We start from the raw sequence: 20,085 nt of genomic DNA, 5'->3' as shown, positions 1-20,085 counted from the left end.
AGTCTGCCGTTTTTTGAGGGGGACAAGGTAAACTCACACATCGAAAATATTTAACACCATTAAATGTATTGTGTCCATACACTACACACAACTATAAATTTAACCCGCAATACACACACGCGTAATTTTTACACAGTCTAACAAACACATCGCTAAGCTATCCACAGATTAAATACATAGAATATTCGATTACCGAACGATTTTTTGCTGTCCGTCAAAAGAATCGATTCTTTTTAGATATTGTTTTTACTACAAATTTTATAAAGTTAAGGTAGAAATACTTACAAATGAAACGTTACTTCATCTTTTACTAACCAGAAGTTTTTGGCCGTTTTTATTCAACTACACAAACCGACATTTTTAGGGAGCTCTTCACACGACTAAAATGATTACAACAATGAAACATCGATTCTGTAGCAACAGTTTTTATAAACGCGTTAGATCATATATTTTTGATCTTTGCCAGAGGGGTAACGGTTAGCGAGGCAAGTCCTGTTATTAATGGTCTAAGTACCATTTGCATTATTTTATAACCTGAGTAAATATTATGTTCCTTGATCTACTCTATAGTTTATGGGTTTAAATGTTGAATTTTCAATTTTTTATTCGTTTGTCTGTGTTGCGTGACTGGAATATTTGCAATTGCAAATGCAATTTGAAAATAACTAAATATAAACCAAATAATTCATTAATTAAAGGAAAGTAGAATTCGAGGATTGAGAAAAGTGGTAAGAGCTATATTACAATTACACAGTACGATTTTCAAATTAATATTAATGATAAAAATGTTTGCAAATTATAACCAATTTATGACAAGTAAACGTTTTCCAATTGCTTTGCTGTGATTACTTTGTCTTAAAACTATTCAAAGTTTTAATAGTATTAGTTAAAGAAATTATTTCTAATTACAATTATTATTATATATTTTTAGAACAAAAGTTTTTATCACAATGTCAGCAACTGCATTATTTGGAAACACCTCGGGGCTTGGCGGTAGTTCTGGTGGAAATAAGCATTTAGTGGAGTTTCGTGCGGGCAGAATGACCCTCAAAGGGCGTATGGTGCATCCAGATAAAAGGAAGGGCCTGCTTTATGTGTACCAGGGGGAAGATTCACTGATGCATTTCTGTTGGAAAGATCGTACCACCGGCGAAGTGGAGGATGACCTCTTAATATTCCCGGATGATTGTGAATTTATGAGAGTCAACGAATGTACCACTGGAAGGGTCTATGTACTCAAATTTAAGTCATTTTCCAAGAAGTACTTCTTTTGGATGCAGGTTTGTAATCATTATATTACATGTTTTAAGTCATAGATATTCAATATATGCTATATGCTTCTAGATGGCTAGTATTTTTTCTTATATATGTCAGCACAAGCAACAATAAGGCATTAAGCCTCATGTGCCTGTAATTACACTGTCAACAATTTGTTTTTTTTGCTCTTTTATAGTTTTTATGTATAGATAGCTTATTTGCAAGTTTTATTTTCATTGTTCTAACTGAGAACAAGATATGTTACTGTAAGAAACTGTCAAAACTTACGGCTAAACCATCATCAGAAGTTGGTGAAAGTGGCCCTAAAAGTGTCACAGAGAGATGCTGGTCACAAGAGGTCTACAAAAAACCATTAAAGAGTGGATTTGTTGCCTTACGATTGATGATGGTAGAATTTTAAATAATGTTTTAGGAGCCCAAAACTGATAAGGATGATGACTATTGCCGTCGCATCAATGAATCTTTAAACAATCCGCCTACATCTGGTGAGCGTGGGGGCGGTGGCAGCGGCGCGCAGGACGGCGAGCTGCAAAACTTGCTCAACAACATGTCCCAGCAGCAACTGATGCAGCTGTTCGGAGGAGTCGGCCAAATTGGTGGCTTGTCATCTCTTCTTGGCACTATGGGGTAATAAACAATTGAATATTTATCAACCAAGTTGAACAATTATTCCTCCTTATTCATCCAATTTTTTATTCTTGGCAAACAGACTGATAACTGTCTAAGGCATCTTAAACGTAAACAACCTGGACATTCGAAAAAAGGGAAGCACCAAATAAGTGCCAACTCATAATGAGGATCAATCTCCACAAGGCAAAGACACCCACAACACATTTGTTTATAGTTTTAGGAATGATCGCAGAAAATACAAGAAAAAAATCTTTAACAATTATTATATTCAGAACATGTAGATTCGAGCACTTGTGATTCTGGTTTAGGTTAAAGAACTTAGATTTGCATATTTATGATTTTTTTTAGTAACAAAAAGTAAAGTTGCCAAAATTAGTAAAAACCGCGCAGCTGTGTATATTCTTTTGCTGCTTTACTATTCTAGCCCATAAAAATCTCTACTGTCTGCATCATGCAAAAAAAATTCTAAGAAATTTTTTCTTCTGTTTACAATTTGGGATTATGCATGTACTTGTAGACTGGTGTTGGCCGTGACTAATAAGTAGAAGTCATGGACTTGATACGCTGTCATATTCTTAGTTGCTCACAATAATTAAATATGGATAATTATAAAATAAAATCACTGTGTATTGACGAAAAAGTTTATAGCACTTACAAAACACTAAAAAAAATAATTAATTCATTAATAATTATAATTCTTTAAAAAAAATTAATGAATTATTATTATTTGTCTGTTTGACATGTATATAAAGCTTGTTCCATTGGGCGATTGTATCTGATCGTCAAGATTGTCTTACAAATCTGTCGGCCTATCTGTAGGTTGCAAAAGATAGAAATAGAATACATTATAATTTTATAGGTGTATTATAATTTTTGATTGACGGTAACAACAGCAGTGGGACGACAGGCGGCAGTCGCCAGTCGTCAGCAAGCAGTGGCGGCAGCTCGCGGGGCGGGTCGGCTCCGCGCACCACAGAGGCCAGCGCGCGCACTCCCGCGCGGTCGCGCTTCACCACTACGCCCGTCTCTACGCCGCCCGCCGCCGCGACCGCGCCCGCTCCCGCTGCCGCTACCGCTACTGCCCCGTCGGCCGCCGCTGCTGCGACGCCAGCGCCGACACCTGCTGCCACTGCTGCTTCTGCTGCTACAGCGGCTGCTACTCCTCGCAGTAAGCGTTTATCTCTTTAATTACTATTCAATCTTGTTGTTTTCATCAAGTGTGCATAAGCTACAACCATCATTACTAGCATACTAGCTAAAAAAGATTTTTTCTAATCGGACCAGTACTTCCTGAGCTTAGCGCGTTTAAGCAAGCAAGCAAACAAACAAACGCGGTTTTAAGAACTTTTTTCCAGAATTTTTTGTATAATTTTAACTGAATATGCAGTTCATGCAGCAGAAGCTCTCAAAAGGAAATTTATTTTCCCGTTTTTGCCACAATTTTTATTGGTGCTCCATTCCTATTGGTTGTGGCGTGATGTTATAATGTAGCCTACGACACTCACAAACAAAGTGGCTTTGTGTTAGTAAAAAAATTTTCAAAATCAGTTCAGTAAATCCAGATACAAAAACCCCTTAAAAAATACACAAACTTTTATAATATTAGTATAGACTAGCGGACGCCCACGACTTCGTCTGAGTGAAACCCTACTACTACCCTACTCTACTCCCACTCTACAGCTACCGTAACATTCAGTGTAGGGACTCAACCCTACCCCATAAAGAAAGTAAGAAAGAAATACCACAATGCAGTTGCTGGTAAAATTTTTTTTAATATCATTACTAAATGAAACAAAGCTGTTGTTGTGCGTGTTTAGTTAGGATGTGTGTGTATTAGGTGGGCAAATATTCCTGTCGGACCTGCAACGGTACTTCTCGGGCCTGGGCACGGCACCGCCGGAGGGCGAGGCGGCGGCGGGCGGCGCGGCGGCCGGTGGGGCTGCAGCGGGTGGGGCGGCGACAGGTGGGGCGGCGGCTGGCGGGGCGGCGCCGCGCGTGGACCTGGGCGCAGCGCTCGGGACTCCCGATGTGGTGGCCGCCGCCAGCGAGCCCGCCAACGCGCAGCGCCTGGCGCCGCACGTGGCGCCCCCCACCAGCGGCGCCGCGGACGATGTAAGGACCACCCTGCTCTCTCCGCAGTTCGCCCAGGTGAACCCTCCCCGTCCGCTGACAAGGGTGCATCGACACGAGCTTTACCGCTTCCTCCATATGTGCATGGTCTGCACCCCTACATTGAGATTTACATGCTTTAAGGGATCATTATACAGTATTGTGACACTAATGACATACTTGTACAATAATGATATAATCGGCTCTGCTTTCTTCTGCATATACTGATAATTCAGTTTTCTAAAAGACAAACTGCTGAGTAACTTTCCAGTTCTACTTAGTTTGATTAAATATTTAAATTAAACCGACTAAAACTTTTTTGAAAATGCTCATTTTCACTTTTAGAATTTGTGTTCCAATTATCGTTGATGACTCTATGTCCTCGTCGTGCCCATGCAAATTTCAAGAGTCTGGTCTAATTTTCAAATCTAGCAATATGTAGTCAAAGTGATTATCGCAAACTGAAATTTTTCAACAATATCTATAAAAACGTTTCGACATCTTCACTTGTTACTAAAAAAATTAAATTAAATAGAGAGCAGATAGTCGCCCACTCTCCGCTTTCTATAGGAACTAAGAAAATAAATTGTTTTGTAGCTAACTATTTAAAGCAACCTTAAACTCAATCTTTAAGGTGTAATTTGCTCTGAATTTGGGATTTTATTGAATGGACTATATTTAAAGGCCTTTAGCTATAATTCTCTTTACCAATAATTCTAAAACTGTCAAAGTATAATTGGTCAGTTTTTAAGTGAAATTTTCTACATGATTGTGCATCCTTTTATTATAAGAGATCAATGTGTTAGAATTAAAATATTCTAAGCTACATTGTTTAATGAAAAATACCTCAATTGCAAGCTCTACCAATATGTTAAAAAAGCATTGCCTTGCATTCAAGAACTAGCAAATAGGTATATAATTTTTTTTTTGTAGCATATTATTTTGACTGCTTATTGCTCTTTAACTTATCTCTGCTATGTGACCTAATCCAATTAATTCAAAGGTGTTCCCATCTATATTGCAAATCTATATTAATTTCTTTGTTTCCTTTGTGTTATTTTGACTATATTTATGTACATGCTGGTAAAAATTTGGATAAAACGGTTTAAAAGCTTTGCTGGACTGCTAATGACTAATGCATTAACAATTAAATTTTGATCACAGAGTTGCAACTCCAACTTCAGCCTTATATTTTGTTTTAATGTTTACAATGTGTTGTGTTACGTTTTTATTTGATTATTTGTTACATTTCATTGTTTACTTCCTACATTTCTCCTAAGTTTTTATTATTTTATTTTATTTATTGCTATTATGGGTTGGTTGATATTCATTTTTGGGTCAAATATTCTATTACATTTTTCTTTCAAAATAGATTGTAGGACAAAGGAAATGCCAAAGAAAACTACTAAACTAAGAAAATCAAGTCTGTGTGACTGCTATTGAGATAATTCAATTTTGGAAATATTTTCTTTTAGAACAATGAATTCAAGAAAATTTACTTTGGTACCAAAGTTGTATTAATTTTTAGTTCAAACATTAAACAATTCTTATCCGAATTGAATTATTGGAACTGAGATTAGACAAATGTTGGAAATCCATAATTTCATAATATTGAATTTCTATAAATTAATGTAGAGAGTTTGATGATGATTCTCACATGTAGAAATAAAAATCTCGCCTTTTTACGTGTATTTTCCATCAGTAGGTATGAGACATATCTTGTGAAGTGAAAGATATTGTCGGCCAATAGCGGCTAGAACGAATATATCGCTCTCTCTCTTCCGTTGCGATGGGGCAAAGGAGAGTGCTATATTTTCGATGCATTATGTAACTTCCTACAGAAACGTTTTATTTTAAAAATGATAATGGACTATGGATAGGACTTTTTAGAAGTTGTTTAAATAACCGTGATAGCCCAGTGGACAAATGTTTCAGATTCCGAAAGGTGTAGGTTCGAATCCGGTCCGGTGCATGCACCTCCAACTTATCAGTTGTGTGCAATTTAAGAAATTAAATATCACCTGTCTCAAACGGTCAAGGAAAACATCGTGAGGAAACCAGCATACCTGAGAATTTTCTTAATTCTCTGCGTGTGTGAGGTCTGTTAACCCGCATTGGGCCAGCGCGGTGGACTATTTGGCCTAACCCCTTTCATTCTGAGAGGAGATTCGCGCTCAGCAGTGAGTCGAGTATGGGTTGACAATGATGATCAAAATATTTTGTCCCTGGGGTTAAAGTGATTAATGTTTTAGCGATTCACTTTCAATAAAATTACAGGCAGCCAATCAGTTTTCCTCGGCCCTGACTTCGGGGCAAATTGGCTCCGTGGTGTCTCAATTCGGTCTCCCTGCTGATGTGACAGCGGCTGCCAACACTGGCGACATGCAAGCTTTCTTCAAGGCTTTGGAAAATGCTTCGTCTGGCTCCGAAGCGAGCAAGTCTCAAGATGACAAGAAAAAGGACAAGCAAGATGACAAGAGTGACAAGAAAGACGATGACGCTGGCATGTCACTCGACTAAAATACTACAATGTTTTTTTTTCACTAATAGTAAACAAGAAGAATCCCTTTTCAATAGTGCAAAATATTCTTATCTGTAATTAAGAAACTAATTGTTTTCTTTTTTTTTGTAAAGCTAATAAATATTGTAGTATTAGAAGACAATGTACTCCGCAATGAAGGGTGTCCTGTATGTTTTTTAAGTTACACCAACATATGTCTGGATGAAATATTTGATGCAAAATGTTAGACATTAATTTTACCATGAATCCAGAATAGCCCCTTATTATCCTGGAATAAAACATTTTGCCTTTAAAAGAAAAAAGTTATATATGTTTTGCATTAAAATCTATATCTAAGTTTGCGTGCCGTGCCAGTAGCGCAAGTTTTTTTTCGTTTATGTTATGTAGCTTTGTTTTTTTTTTATTTTACTAACAAATTCACATTGGTAGTGAACTTTTAATATGTAATTCAATTTACTTTTCATTTATTATGAAAATAAATACACATGTATAATATGACTGCTATTTGCTTATTTAATAGTATAGACGGATGCAATTTTTGACGTTTCCGAACACCGTGCGTTAAACTGCGCAATACAAGATTTTTGGTATTCCCGGCTACGCAGTGGCGCGGCGGCAGGGCATTACTTATTTCGGAGACGTCATAAAGATCGCATGCGACTATAAACCTTTCTATAGTGGCGTAACTATTTGAAACCCGTGGTATATTCATTAGAAGGGTCACCAGTAAGACTCATATTTTTTTAAATGTTAATTAGAGTTAACAGCCTCCCGGACCAGGGGCAGCCTTGTCACTATACAATTACGCCACTGCCTTTCTATATATTGAGACTATTTTATATTAGAGACAGGGTCTGTGATAGCCCTTTTTTTCTATAGTTTTAAGAGCTCCCGCAGACATACGATAGCAAGTTGGCCAAGTAAATCGAAGAGTACTCGTAAAGTAATAGGTATAGTGCACCGCATATCTCAAACTAAATCGTCTAATTAATAAATTGGACACCGATCGCATCAGAATCCCGATACCCTTTCGATTATGTACAATCAAAAAGTTGTCCAACTGAATTGTAAGGGTACGCAAATTAGTCGGCCAACTTACAGTGGGGATTATACAATTTAAAAAACTGTCATCATCCCTATTGTATGACTTGTTGGTCCTTTGGTCCCTACCATGGTACCATAGGTAGCTATAATAGTAGTATAGACGACCGTGATGGCTTTGGGAGGCTATACAGATATAACGGGTACCGACCCTCATTTTTTTTATAATTTCCTCGGCATAAAATAAGAAACTTTTATTCGGAAAATTCACTGGGAATATTCTCTTATGTTTATTATACCATTTTCTTTAGTGGCATTTGGAAAAGAAGTTTTTATTCATAGTTAACAAGAATTAAAAATGCTTGGTTTCAATACCGATTAAGTCCTCTGATAAAAATACAATACAATTGCCGATATCTAACGTCACCCGGACGTGGGTTTTCTAACTCACGATCTTGGGGGCGTCCGGACTGATTCACTCAGGTCACGGTTACCTCCTCCAGAATGGCCTTCTAAGCCGAGGTCCGAGTCTCATAGGAGACGCCCTTAGAGAGCCGTTCCGTCCTCTATCTTTCTTTCAGCCTTCGGGTCACATCAGACGATGCTTCTGCGCTCGCCCAACCCCCCCGGTGACGCCGTAGTGGTTCCGCAGGGAGCTATCGGCACCTACTCAGACAGAAAAAAAAAAAAAAAAAAGATAAAAATACAGTCCTTTAATAAAAATTTTCAAAATTCTGTACCTATTCTTCAATGTACAGAATTAGATCTGTTACAATTTTATTATAGGTCAGACAATTTTATTATGCGTTAGTATAAATTATGCACGATTAAATTGACACCGTTACCTACTAAGTACTTTACTTAAATCGATTTTTCATCTAGAGTAAGGCCATGAATTAGAATGCGCATAAAACATCAAGCTCGCGGTCATGTGAGAACTTTCGAAATTGCAGAAGATAGGGTAGAGTCATGAATCATGATAGCCCAGTGGATATGACCTCTGCATTCGATTCGGAGGGCTTAGGTTAGAATCCGGTCCGGGATTTGCACCTCCAACGTTCATATGTGAATTTTAAGAATTTAAATATCACGGTAAAAGAAAACATCGTGATGTAATTTGCATACCTGAGAATTTTCTTAATTCTCTACGTGTGTGAAGTCTGCCAATTCGCATTGGCGTGGTGGACTAGCCTCATTCCGAGCGGAGACTCGTCCATAACTGTGAGCCGAATATGTGAATGTTAATGAGGAAGGAACTATAACTAGGATGGTCTGTTTCATACTGAGGTCTTGGGTCGAAATATTGAAGGTTTCTTCCTAAATACCTACCTAACTGTCCGGGAGAGCACGTTAACGACCCCATCATAGACATAATTACTGATGTCTGATGATGATCTTTACAAAGTCTATCGTTATCTCCTTAAAAAACGCTAACCCACTTTGAAGAAGCATCGTGGGTTCAGTGATGTGCCATTAAAATAAATATACTGTATTTAGTATTTTGTGTTTCGGCTTTAATTTAATAATTTGTTTATTTTACTTTGACTATGTATATTTTGCCATACTTTGAGTGTGCTTACACTTTCAAACTGTCAATCGCACCCCAAGTGGCTCTGTTGCGATCCTATTGACCAGCCTACGGCAAATAAACAACCAGAAAAGTTTCAAAATAATATATCAAATTTGTATTTGCGGATGAATCTAGGTAATACTAATATTATAAAGCTAAAGAGTTTGTTTGTTTGTTTGATTGAACGTGCTTATCTCAGGAACTACTGGTCCGATTTGAAAAATTCGTTCAGTGTTACATAGGCCATTTATCGAGAAAGGCTATAGGCTATATTTTATCCCCGTGCGGAAACGGGAACCACGCGGGTGAAACCGCGCGGCATCTACTAGTATTTCATAAATAGTATGAGGTATCTATCGAGCAGTCGACGAATATCATTAGATCATCTTGTATTCTTTTGTTTACAACTTGCTCATAATGGTGTTGGTGATAATTGCCTACGTTTGACAAACCCGGATTTCACATTACGTAGGGCTGCCTATCATGGAATTTTCTAATACTTAGTTTTGATTATAGCTATTGTAAGAAAATCTACGAGAGCTGACTGATTACACATTATATAAGTGGGTACAGTAAATAAATAGTAAAATGTAACGTAATAAACTTATAACATTCTAGAAATCTATGATGATACCTGACTTAAGTATACCTAATTCTAGGTAGTTGTATTAAAATTAGCACGATTGCAACTGCGTGGAAATCTTTGACATTTCTTTCTTCAAAGAATAATATTTGAAGTCACCACTGTCATCTTTCATTAGCCCCCACACTTTCTTTTCATCTCTTTTATTCTAAATGAGTCTTACAAAAGGCAAACTAAGACTACTTTAACTTAGGTATTGTCAAAATTTTAGAGGTTTCTGTAGTTTTATCATTACGTTGATTTATCAGTCATTAGTACAGGAATTATTAAATATTAAATTAAAATATAGTAAAGGTGTTATTATCATAGCATAACCATAAGCGTTCTGAATTTAGTAATTTTTCTGTGTTACCTACCTGACAACTTTTACAATGATAAAATTGAAAATTTTGAAAAACCCCCGAATGTCACGAAATTATTAATTACACTCTCGATCAAATCATCAATATTTCAGTGCGCTTTCATTTGAGACCCTACTCGAGTATATTTGCAGAAAATTAATTGTTTTTAACACTCGCCCGTAAGTCACCTTTAATAAAAAAAAAACTAAAATTGTAATCGCTTCATCCATACGGGAGCTATGGTGCCATAGACAAACAGACACGTCAAACTTATAACATCCCTCTTTTTGCGTCGGGGATTAAAAAAAAAGATAACAATTATAACACACGATGAGTTGACTTCTCAAGGGATTAGAAAACCTGCCAACCCTACATTAAGATCAGCTCAGGCAGGTAGTTGGCTCAGCCGCTCGGGTACTCGGGTAGCGTCGCGCGTGACCTCGAGAGGAAGCGGGGAGCGAGGCGCTGGGGAATCCTTCTGGCGCCAGACCGGCATCGGCGTCTGCCCGCGCCCCGCACCTGCCCCGCGCGTCCTACCGCTCACTCGAAATAGATGCACGGTGATTTACGCCTCGATGTATGAGTAAATATGTAGCTTGCCTGCCTGCCTTGGCATGTCCGCTCGCTTTCCCGCCGCCCCCGCGCGCCGCTGTAGCGACATGTACGCGAGCGGGCGATCGCGACTCGCGACCTACCACGTCTCCGGTAGAATGCATGCGTGGGGCGTATGACGTGCCTAGCCTACAGTCGTTTATTTTATGTGAACGAGGCGTAACGACGCGGACTATCGCGGGCAAGGTGATGTTGGTTTTTAAAAGAGAATTCCAACATCACTATTGTACGTAAGTACCAAGTACGTGTATGTATTATGTACCCATTACCAACATTTATGTTATTAAAAATTTTGTCGTTTCACTTATAGACATAGACATACATAATAATTTATTACGGAACCGGTTGGATAATATTCAGCGAATGTTTATTATGTACAAAGTAATTTATGCAGATAAATGAAATGTACCCAACCGCTACGTCAGTGTAATTCCGCAAGGTTATCAGTATCAACCATAAAGCTTCGCTACTGGAATATCATTACCTGCCCACCAACATATTCATATTTTTTAATAGTGAGTAAGCAGACAACCCACCTGATGTAAAGTGGGCAACCATGGACATAGCAACACTGCAGGGCATGCTAGGAATAGGAACGAGGAGGAATGGTTGGCATAATACACATAATACTGACTCTTCCATTCGCACCATTTGTCAACTTATTCGTTAACTTTTCGCTAGCCGGCAGAAATAAGTTGGAACCTATCTATGGCGGTATTGCTTCGCGTAATGAGCTCTTAACCGACTCCAAAAAAGGAGGAGGTTTCTCAATTATAAATATTTTTACAAGGAGAAGTACCTATTACTACTATTCTAATAGATAGTAGTTTTCTAATAACTGCTGAGAGACATCTATAAGAAGAGTCTTCGGTCATTCAATCTCATAAAATACCCTCACGGATACTATTAACGTATTACTACGAAATATTTCTTCACGAAAACAATTATTGTGATTATTATTTCAATTATTTCCGGTTTGAAATCGTGTTCTGTCGAATTCTTACAACATAATTTCGCTTTTCATATCAAAGAGTTTTCCTTCAATGCATTTCTAAATATTTAGTTTTAAGTTAACTGCTAAAATATTTTATTTTATTTTCGTAGGCAGGTAGTAGTAGGTATCAAACTAAAATATCTTTCTACATAAATACTAAATAAATAATTACGTACACAATACTAAATTAATTCCAGAGCGTTCGATAAATTCCGTTGAACAGAAGCATTTTAAGTCTCATTCTGAGTCGTCCGTTGGGCTGGCGCTTATTCGTAAACGAATAAAGAGTCTCATTCTGAGTCGCCTGCCGTGTGGTGAGATGGCTCCGTTTCAATTTGATTTTCAACCGTCAATACATATTCAAGTGCGCTCATTAGCTTTCGGTTGGGTGGCACTTGCCAGACAGTGAGCGAGCGACCGGCTCCGGCCGGGACAAAAAGAGCCGACAGAAGACCGGTTCGCTCGTCCCACAGGTTCTTGCGCTCCTCTCCTTCATTCATCTCGGTGCCTCACACTAATTTACTCATAATTAAGTGGCTACACTACTTTCTCGAATGTACCTTAATATCAAATCGTAATCAGGCAGAAAAGATAAAGCATCGATTCGATAAATGCCTATAATTAAGTGGGTTATTTTTATTTAGATAATGACAAATGGTCCTGCCTGATGAAAAGTGACGAAATAAGACTTTAAAAAGATCATGAATTTAAAATTTTATTTATCCGCCAGAGCGCAATTTAAATAAAGAAGCGGTTAGGAGATAAATATTCTGCTAAGTAGAAAAAGAGGTGCCGCGAGTAACCATAGGAACACGTTGACATTGTCAGTGCACCGGGCAACCATGGAACATGCGTCTAACACTTTTCTTTATAATTGTACTTGCGTCAACTGTCAATTTGGACAACTGTCAATTTGGTGCACCTCACTTGACGGTGTCTATATCCACGTTACTTTTGTAGATCGCGTGTTACTCATCATAGACTTTCATTAGTTATATTTGCAAACACTATTTACTTAAACATAATATGTACCTGCGTTCCTAAACTCCCAAGTACATAAACAACGTACTTAATCATATTACATACCTACGTTATATAAGTATTTATATCACTCGGCCGTGGTTCAAAGATAAAAACAATGATGAACAAAATTATGATTCACAACGTTCGGATCAAACGTGAAGAAAAACTTCGAACAGAGTTCGGTACTTGTGACCAACGGATGTAGGGTTAAAGGACTTAACAACTTAACATAACTTTATGGTACAGAATACCGGCACTCCCCTTCTCCGTCCGTGTTGTTATCCCTGCCCAGCCAAATCAGGCAAGATCCCACTAGCAAACTAATTCACTAATTTTGACGTATCTTAGTTTACATATACTAAATTGAGATTGTATGTAACAAATGTCACCAGGTGCCTACTGACAACCTTTCATAGATATCATACAGTAGATGACATTTGTTAATTGATTTTCTGTTTATTTTAATAAAGACCAAATTAGGGAATGTGCCAGCTAGACACCCGTTCTAATATAGACCTAAGATAGAAGTTATTTTACGAGACACGGTAAAGTAATGGCCACGCTCACGTAGTTGTGTATAGCCGTACACATTGTCTTCGACTACCTTCTCCTAACAATAATATATAAATGTACCCTTAAGATGAAACTAGCTATAGTCGGATGCAATCTTAATAATGTTTCCGAAAATTGTTCGACGAGCTGCACAATACAAGATTCTAGGTACCACCTGTTACGCAGGGGTGCGGCGGCAGAACTCCCGAAGTCACCTTACTAGTTCATAGCGATCTTTATGTATCATCTGCGTAGGGATACTCGCACCTTTTTTCGGAGACGTCATAAAAATTGCATCTGGCTATAAATGTATGTATTCCATAACTCAAGCTACGGTTACTTTGGGGCTAGATAGTGATGTGTGCATTGTCCGTCTATATTTATTTTTGAAGCTGAAGTGGCAATGGGAAGGGCACATAGTTCGAAGAGCCGATGGACGTTGGGGTCCCAAAGTGCTGGAATGGCGACCCCGCACTAGTAAGCGCAGTGTTGGCCGACCCCCCACCAGGTGGACTGACGACATCAAGTGAGTCGCAGGTTTTCGCTTGATGCAGGTGGCTCAGTATCGTGATGTTTGGAAGTCCCTACAAAAGGCCTATATCCTGCAGATATCCTGCAGTGGACGTCCATCGACTGATATGATGATGATGATTTATTTTTATTTATTTACGGTATAGAATGAGAAAATTATTTTTGAAAATCTAGCAAAACAATATAATATTTGACTCAGAATAGAGATAATCTTTTAAAAATCTACCGAAACTTGTAGGATTTGCTCAAATAATCTTTATGAAGATGTCCGAATAGATAATAGGTATCTTATAGTTACTACGAAAGAGTTTGTGGATACGTTTTTGGGTTTTTTTTTGCTTCAATTCTTTGATTAGTCATGTACCTATATTACCTGTAAGTACCTACTTAGCAGGTTGATTATTTTGTCAGATATGATAATATAGATATGATTAGCGCCATAAATAAATGGAGATTTCAAGATACTTTGGTGTCAGTAGCTCACTTATCAACGACGAGTACCTATGTCCTTTTGCAAGAAAATCCGTTCGTGGAATTCTTTATATCTTTATTCATAAATAGCTATCTAAATAGTATCTGTTTTGCGTCAAATACTACGTAATCAGTTCATTATCATATTTACATGCCAACATTTAATTTAGCAATTGTTAACTAAGTAAGATTATTATATCTATTTCATTTGTCTTATAAACACTCGGGGGGAAAATCAGAACCCTTAAATATTTTAGGGACACTTTGTTGTCCGTCTGTCAATACCCTTTATTTAGGGAATGCATGAAGGTATCAAGTTGAAATTTAAACCGTAGGTATACTCAGGTGAACGGTCCCGTGAAGTTGTGGAAAAATCATACTTCCAAGTTTAGGTAAAAAAGATTATTTTATTTTTACACTGTCAAGGGAATGAAAACTCATAGGGCTTTTGTAGAAACCGAAAGGGGTGTGGAATTTCATCTTCCTCATAACAAGTGAGCTCGCTTCCATCTTAGATTGCATCATCACTTACCATCAGTGAGATTGTAGTCAAGGGCTAACTTGCAAAGAATAAAAAAAAGTACTTCCCGTTGACCTAGAACTATGAAACTTTGGCGAGTGGTATCGTTAGTTATAAGAAAAAATCTCAAAACTATACCTTTTCAATTAAATCTTATTTCATAGGGGGTCGGATTTTCGAATTGAAGCGAGTAAATGGGGTACCATATGGATTCCTACATACATATTTATAATGAACCTTCGTACGGAACCTTCGGTGCGCGAGTCCGACTTGCACTTGTCCGGATTTTTATTATCTATGGACACCTGAATGTATTATAGGCACAGAAAACATATGCACAAGTATAGGTACACTAGCATTACAGCAGTAAGCTAACGTATTATATGCAGCGTAGTAAAAGCTAAAAAGAAGCTCATAAACTTCTACAATATGACAATTGAACTTGCCATTTGTATACTTTTTGGACAGGTGAACAAAACTTATCTATTTACTTAAGTTACTTATGTAGGTACGGGAAAACTGGACTAAAGCCCTACATAATTTATCAATAATTTACCTATACATACAATGATTTTGTACTATTAGATAGGTTACGTGTCTACAAAATCTCCGCAAAAATTTGTTCTTAACTCAGCTACTCCACTAAACGCACACATGCACAATATTTACATTATGTATATATTTATGAACATATAGTCGACTTCCTGAACATACGGGCTACTCGGCATTGTAGACAAAATAATATTATTATGCTCAACTAACTTTCGTTGTTAATTATGCGATTAAATGAAACTAAGAGAAAATATATACGAGCGGACGCTCGCGACTTCGTCCGCCCTTAGACCTCTTCAATCCGGCCCTATCGCAAAATCCTCCCTGCCAAATTTCAGCTTTGTACATCAATCGGTTTTCGAGATTTCGTGATAACCTTTCGCATTTAGGTATATATTAAGATTGGTTTGTTTGCCTCAGTTTTGACGCGCTATTGTCATATCTAATACTATAAAATCATTGACTACATACTTCGACTGAGTATTTCATACTGCAGCTGGCAACAGTCACAATATATACAAATACATATAAATAAAATAGTTCGAACGTCATTACAACAGAGTATGCGAAGGCAGGTGTAGTTCGCCTCGCCTCACTTACTGGTTTAGTAACTTCGGCGAGCCAAAAGTCAATGTGCTATAAATTGCATTCGGTTTTCGATCTTACAATAACCACGTCGCGATTCATATCGTAATTAATGTTAGTGTAGCCCATGTAACCGATGTATTTTAGTCTTTATAAACTCACGGCTATTTCGAAATGTAAATATGTTATAGTAAGCAGTGGCACGCCACAGATGCAATGCACTGCCTACTCTGAGGACTCATTTTAAGCCAGTATTGAAGGGCTAAATTTCCATTTTGTACAATTTCTACTCGAATGTATAATGCTTACCCTAGTCAAAAAATTGTGAGCGCCAATGATAGTAGCCTTCTTGGTGAGTGAGTTTGGCTAAGGAACTACTTTGTTATTTTATTGGCCGTCTTGTTTATTGTCTGTCACCTTAGTTAAATGCTTGTGTTAAATATATAGGTTTCGAACTGGAGCATAGGCATAGTTGGTGACACAAAACAATGCTGCGTACTTCTTATATCCGTGGTTGGTGGATATTATTAATTTCGATCAGTCACATACGTGCCAAGTAAATTACTAACACAAAATAATGTCTCTTGATACTGTGCTTTAGGTTTAGCTATTGCGTGTGAGGGTGACAGGTAAGTTAGAGATTTGGCTAATTAGTCGCTTTATACTTGAACTGTTGAGAGTCCTTGAAACTTGCTGCTTTCTAAGCCACCACAGTCCAAACTCTATAATAATTGTCTACCTTACTTGTCTATGGTACGTGCGTAGGCTAACATCTTTCAGCGTTCTTAAAAGCTACTATCAGACTTCCTCTTAAATACGCATTCCTTATTTTATCCATTCTTGTCACACCACAGTGTAGCTGTTTACAATGTAGAGTGAAATTATAATTATTGTTCTTACATGTCCAATCATTACTTATGCAAGTGTCTAACAGGTCACCGGTAACAATACAGAGTGACCCTCATTGAATTGGCTCGTTCACGTCATTTACGGTCGTTGCCGTGTTGACGTCTACCGTAATAAAAAGAATAAATTACCTGGTGGGTACAAAAAAGTGGGTAAACATTAATCTTATCCGATTGCAGAGGAAGGGTTATTTTCACTACTAACTCCCATTATCACACCTAAGTGCTCCTATGTTTCCAAAGGTTAGTAGGATCATAAACTAATAAGTATTATGTTTTCACTGGCCTGACCTCGGTAATTTTATCAAAGTTTCAGCCTTTGTATGCCATATACATCCCAGTTTGTATCTTTAACGGTGTTTGGTGAATGGTTGCCACTAAAGTAAGCGTCTGACGACTGATGACATGTTCTCTAGGAAAATATAAATCCTCTCAAAACTACAATAGTCCCAAGTTCCAAATGTACCTGCCAACCGTATCTATCTATGACAAGATAAAATTTTACACGCAACTTTTTACACGCTAAGAAACTTTCAACTTTTATAAAGTCAACCAAGATCTGACCACTAAGTTCTATGAGTAGATATTGTATGTTATGGTGATTAGGATAAGAAGGATATAGAATAAAGAGACACTACAGAATTTACTAGAACAAGGCAGTTAAAGTTACCGATATAGGCAACTGAGACACGGAGCCTTACTAAAGAGATAGTGTACTAATGAAAGGAAGGATTTGGTTGGAACACTAATTAAGCTTATAACATTAGGGAATAATGTCCCATAATGTTGTAAGTTATCATAAGATGTTCTTTCAGCTTTTTGACAGCTTGATGTGTTACATTCGGTGGTAATCATACCTACTCTTACATAAATTTAATTTTAGAATTCGAAGTCGGAGCTACTGAATGATTTGCGAAATCGTAATGTATGCGTCATCGATAGAGCTTATGCAAATATTTGCGCATTTTTTTAGTAACATGAGTTTTTGTGTGATAAATAATGTTGGAAATGCGAAGGAACTTCTGGGGCCTCTTTCCAATTCTATCAGATATATTACCCAGAGCAGCTACTCTAAGCAATACGAATCGATTGAATGTTAGAAAACGCTTGAAACCTAATTACAAAAAGTCAAAAACATACTCGTAACTTATTTACAGCAAATAGAATTTGATTCGAATCTAACAGAAAGTGATCTCAATTGAAAACTTCATTGAAATCGTTTCTCAGGAAGCTGAAGATTGTTTAGGCGTTTAATAATTCCAAGCCGATACATCGCTCGTGCTAAAAATCTTCGTTTACGTTGATCTTATGAGTCATGATGCAATCTGTTTGATCTGACGACATCGCCTTGTTATTTCTAAACGTCACTGAATATTTTTGGTGTTAATGATTGTTGATTCAATCAACTCCGCCATCGTTTGCTAAAAATCCATTTTCCTTCCTTATTTTATGTAGGTATATATTATTTTATTGTTTATGTTCGAGTGTATTAATTTAGGCTATGTGAATTGCCTTAAAATTGCGATTTTGAGGAATAACGTTCCAGAAAAGGGCAATGTTCTCTAACTATATGAATTTATGGTTGTTTTAAATTTACTTCTACTTGCACAAGTAAAATTCAAGTTACTTCTATTTAGAATTGCTGTGAGCGTGAGGCGATCAGACTCCGTCCTATTCACAAGGGTCACTATGGCAACGAACGCTAGGCCCGTGGGCGCCGCCGCGCCCGACCGGGAGGTCAATAGATACAAGAATAATGGTACAAGTATATTATATCTACTATATCTCGACCGACATATCAGTGAAGTCTGTGTACAGCTTCGCTCACTTCAAATTCGTTGGTTTCAAGCAGGCGTTTTGAAAAGTGAACACTATTCGTCAGAAGTGCCTCTACCACAGGTTTGGAATGACTTTACCGAGCCGTCTAGAAGCATCATCATTAATAACCCGGCTCACTGTTTGAGTACGAATCTCCTATCATAGTGAGAAGGGTTAATAGTCCACAACGCGGGCCCCATGCGGATTAGTAGACTTCACACATGTAGAGTATGCAGGTTTTCTCACGATGTTTTTCTTTCACCGTTGGAGATATATGATATTTATTTATTTATTTTCATAAAATGCACAACTGAAAAGTTGGAGATGCATGCTCAGGGCGGATTCGAACCTACTCCCTCCGAATCGAAGGCAGAGGTCATATTTACTATGCTATCACGGCTAACGGAAGCAAGAAAATTAATTTACCTTTCTAAAATTTTATAGGGTTGAGAAGTAAAAATTGTCTCCTCGATTGATTCCATAAATAAATATGGTCTCCTCGTAACTACTTAAGTGAAATCGTTGAAGCCGCAGGCAAAATCTATTTTATAATAGATGCAAAAGATTTATCTATTACAAATACTTGTACCAACAAAGCTAGCGAGGTTATATAAAGAAAGCACTTGTCCGGACAGCATTGGCCTTTTGTACTAACTTGCTGACTGAGTGAGAGTAGTCTGTGTCGAAATAGTACCGATCATATGTTACTCGTATGTTAGTAATGTTTCAGAGGAAATAGTGGTCATTGAAGCTATACAAGTAAACATATAAGTATTTTAGAATTTAAACTATCGTGAGTGTTATTCATGATAATTGATTATGAAAACGGCTAAATTCACATGATATAAGGTCGGAGTCTGCATGACTACTTCGAACCCATACGGGGCTCTTAGTCATGAGCTGGTTCTTGCAACGTGGCACGATCCAAACCGTCTAAGGAACCATTACTAACATACGAGTAACATCAAATATAAGCATTTATGAATGTTTTTTACTGCTAAGGCTTGGCTGGAACACGTGGTAACGACTGATGGTAAAGTAAATGAAGATCCAATCTATGGCACGCGCATACCTAGGTGCCCACTCACTCTTGACTATAAGACACCTACCCATAATGTAGGTGGTAGGAATAACGGTATCTAGAAGGGCATTTATTTGCAGTTCCTAAAATATGCTGTCGTAGGTGCTCGTATATATTCCCGAGTTCTACACTCATCATCATCACTATCAGCTGAAAATAAGTCTTTGGACCTTGGCTGTATCCATGAAAGCTTAAAGCCCAAAGAATGCCCATTCTGGGCATGCGGGTTAATCATTCGCAGGGCTGGATTTTTCCGCACCAGTGTCGCTGCTGCCCGACACCGGCTTGTGCCATTTGCAAAATCTAGC

General features: G+C 37.7%; 1 protein-coding gene across 2 annotated transcripts; it reads left to right on the top strand.

Moving 5' to 3' along the window:
- Positions 1-572: 572 nt before the first annotated feature.
- On the top strand, positions 573-7,036 carry LOC112043029 (proteasomal ubiquitin receptor ADRM1). 2 transcript variants are annotated; one of them, XM_024078284.2, is made up of 6 exons: positions 573-728; positions 932-1,280; positions 1,691-1,905; positions 2,802-3,076; positions 3,746-4,020; positions 6,295-7,036. In XM_024078284.2, exons 2-6 carry the CDS (start codon positions 951-953, stop codon positions 6,535-6,537), a joined length of 1,338 nt encoding a protein of 445 aa, XP_023934052.2. In that variant the 5' UTR covers positions 573-728; positions 932-950; the 3' UTR covers positions 6,538-7,036. The 2 variants fall into 2 exon arrangements, with proteins under 2 accessions (XP_023934052.2, XP_023934051.2); XM_024078283.2 differs by having other exon boundaries at positions 3,746-4,056.
- The last annotated feature ends 13,049 nt before the right edge of the window (positions 7,037-20,085 follow it).

Source organism: Bicyclus anynana, chromosome 1 (genome assembly GCF_947172395.1).
Source record: "Bicyclus anynana chromosome 1, ilBicAnyn1.1, whole genome shotgun sequence".
Lineage (NCBI taxonomy): Eukaryota > Metazoa > Arthropoda > Insecta > Lepidoptera > Nymphalidae > Bicyclus > Bicyclus anynana.
Note: the sequence above shows the minus strand (reverse complement) of the source record. Positions and strands in the feature narration are given on the sequence as shown.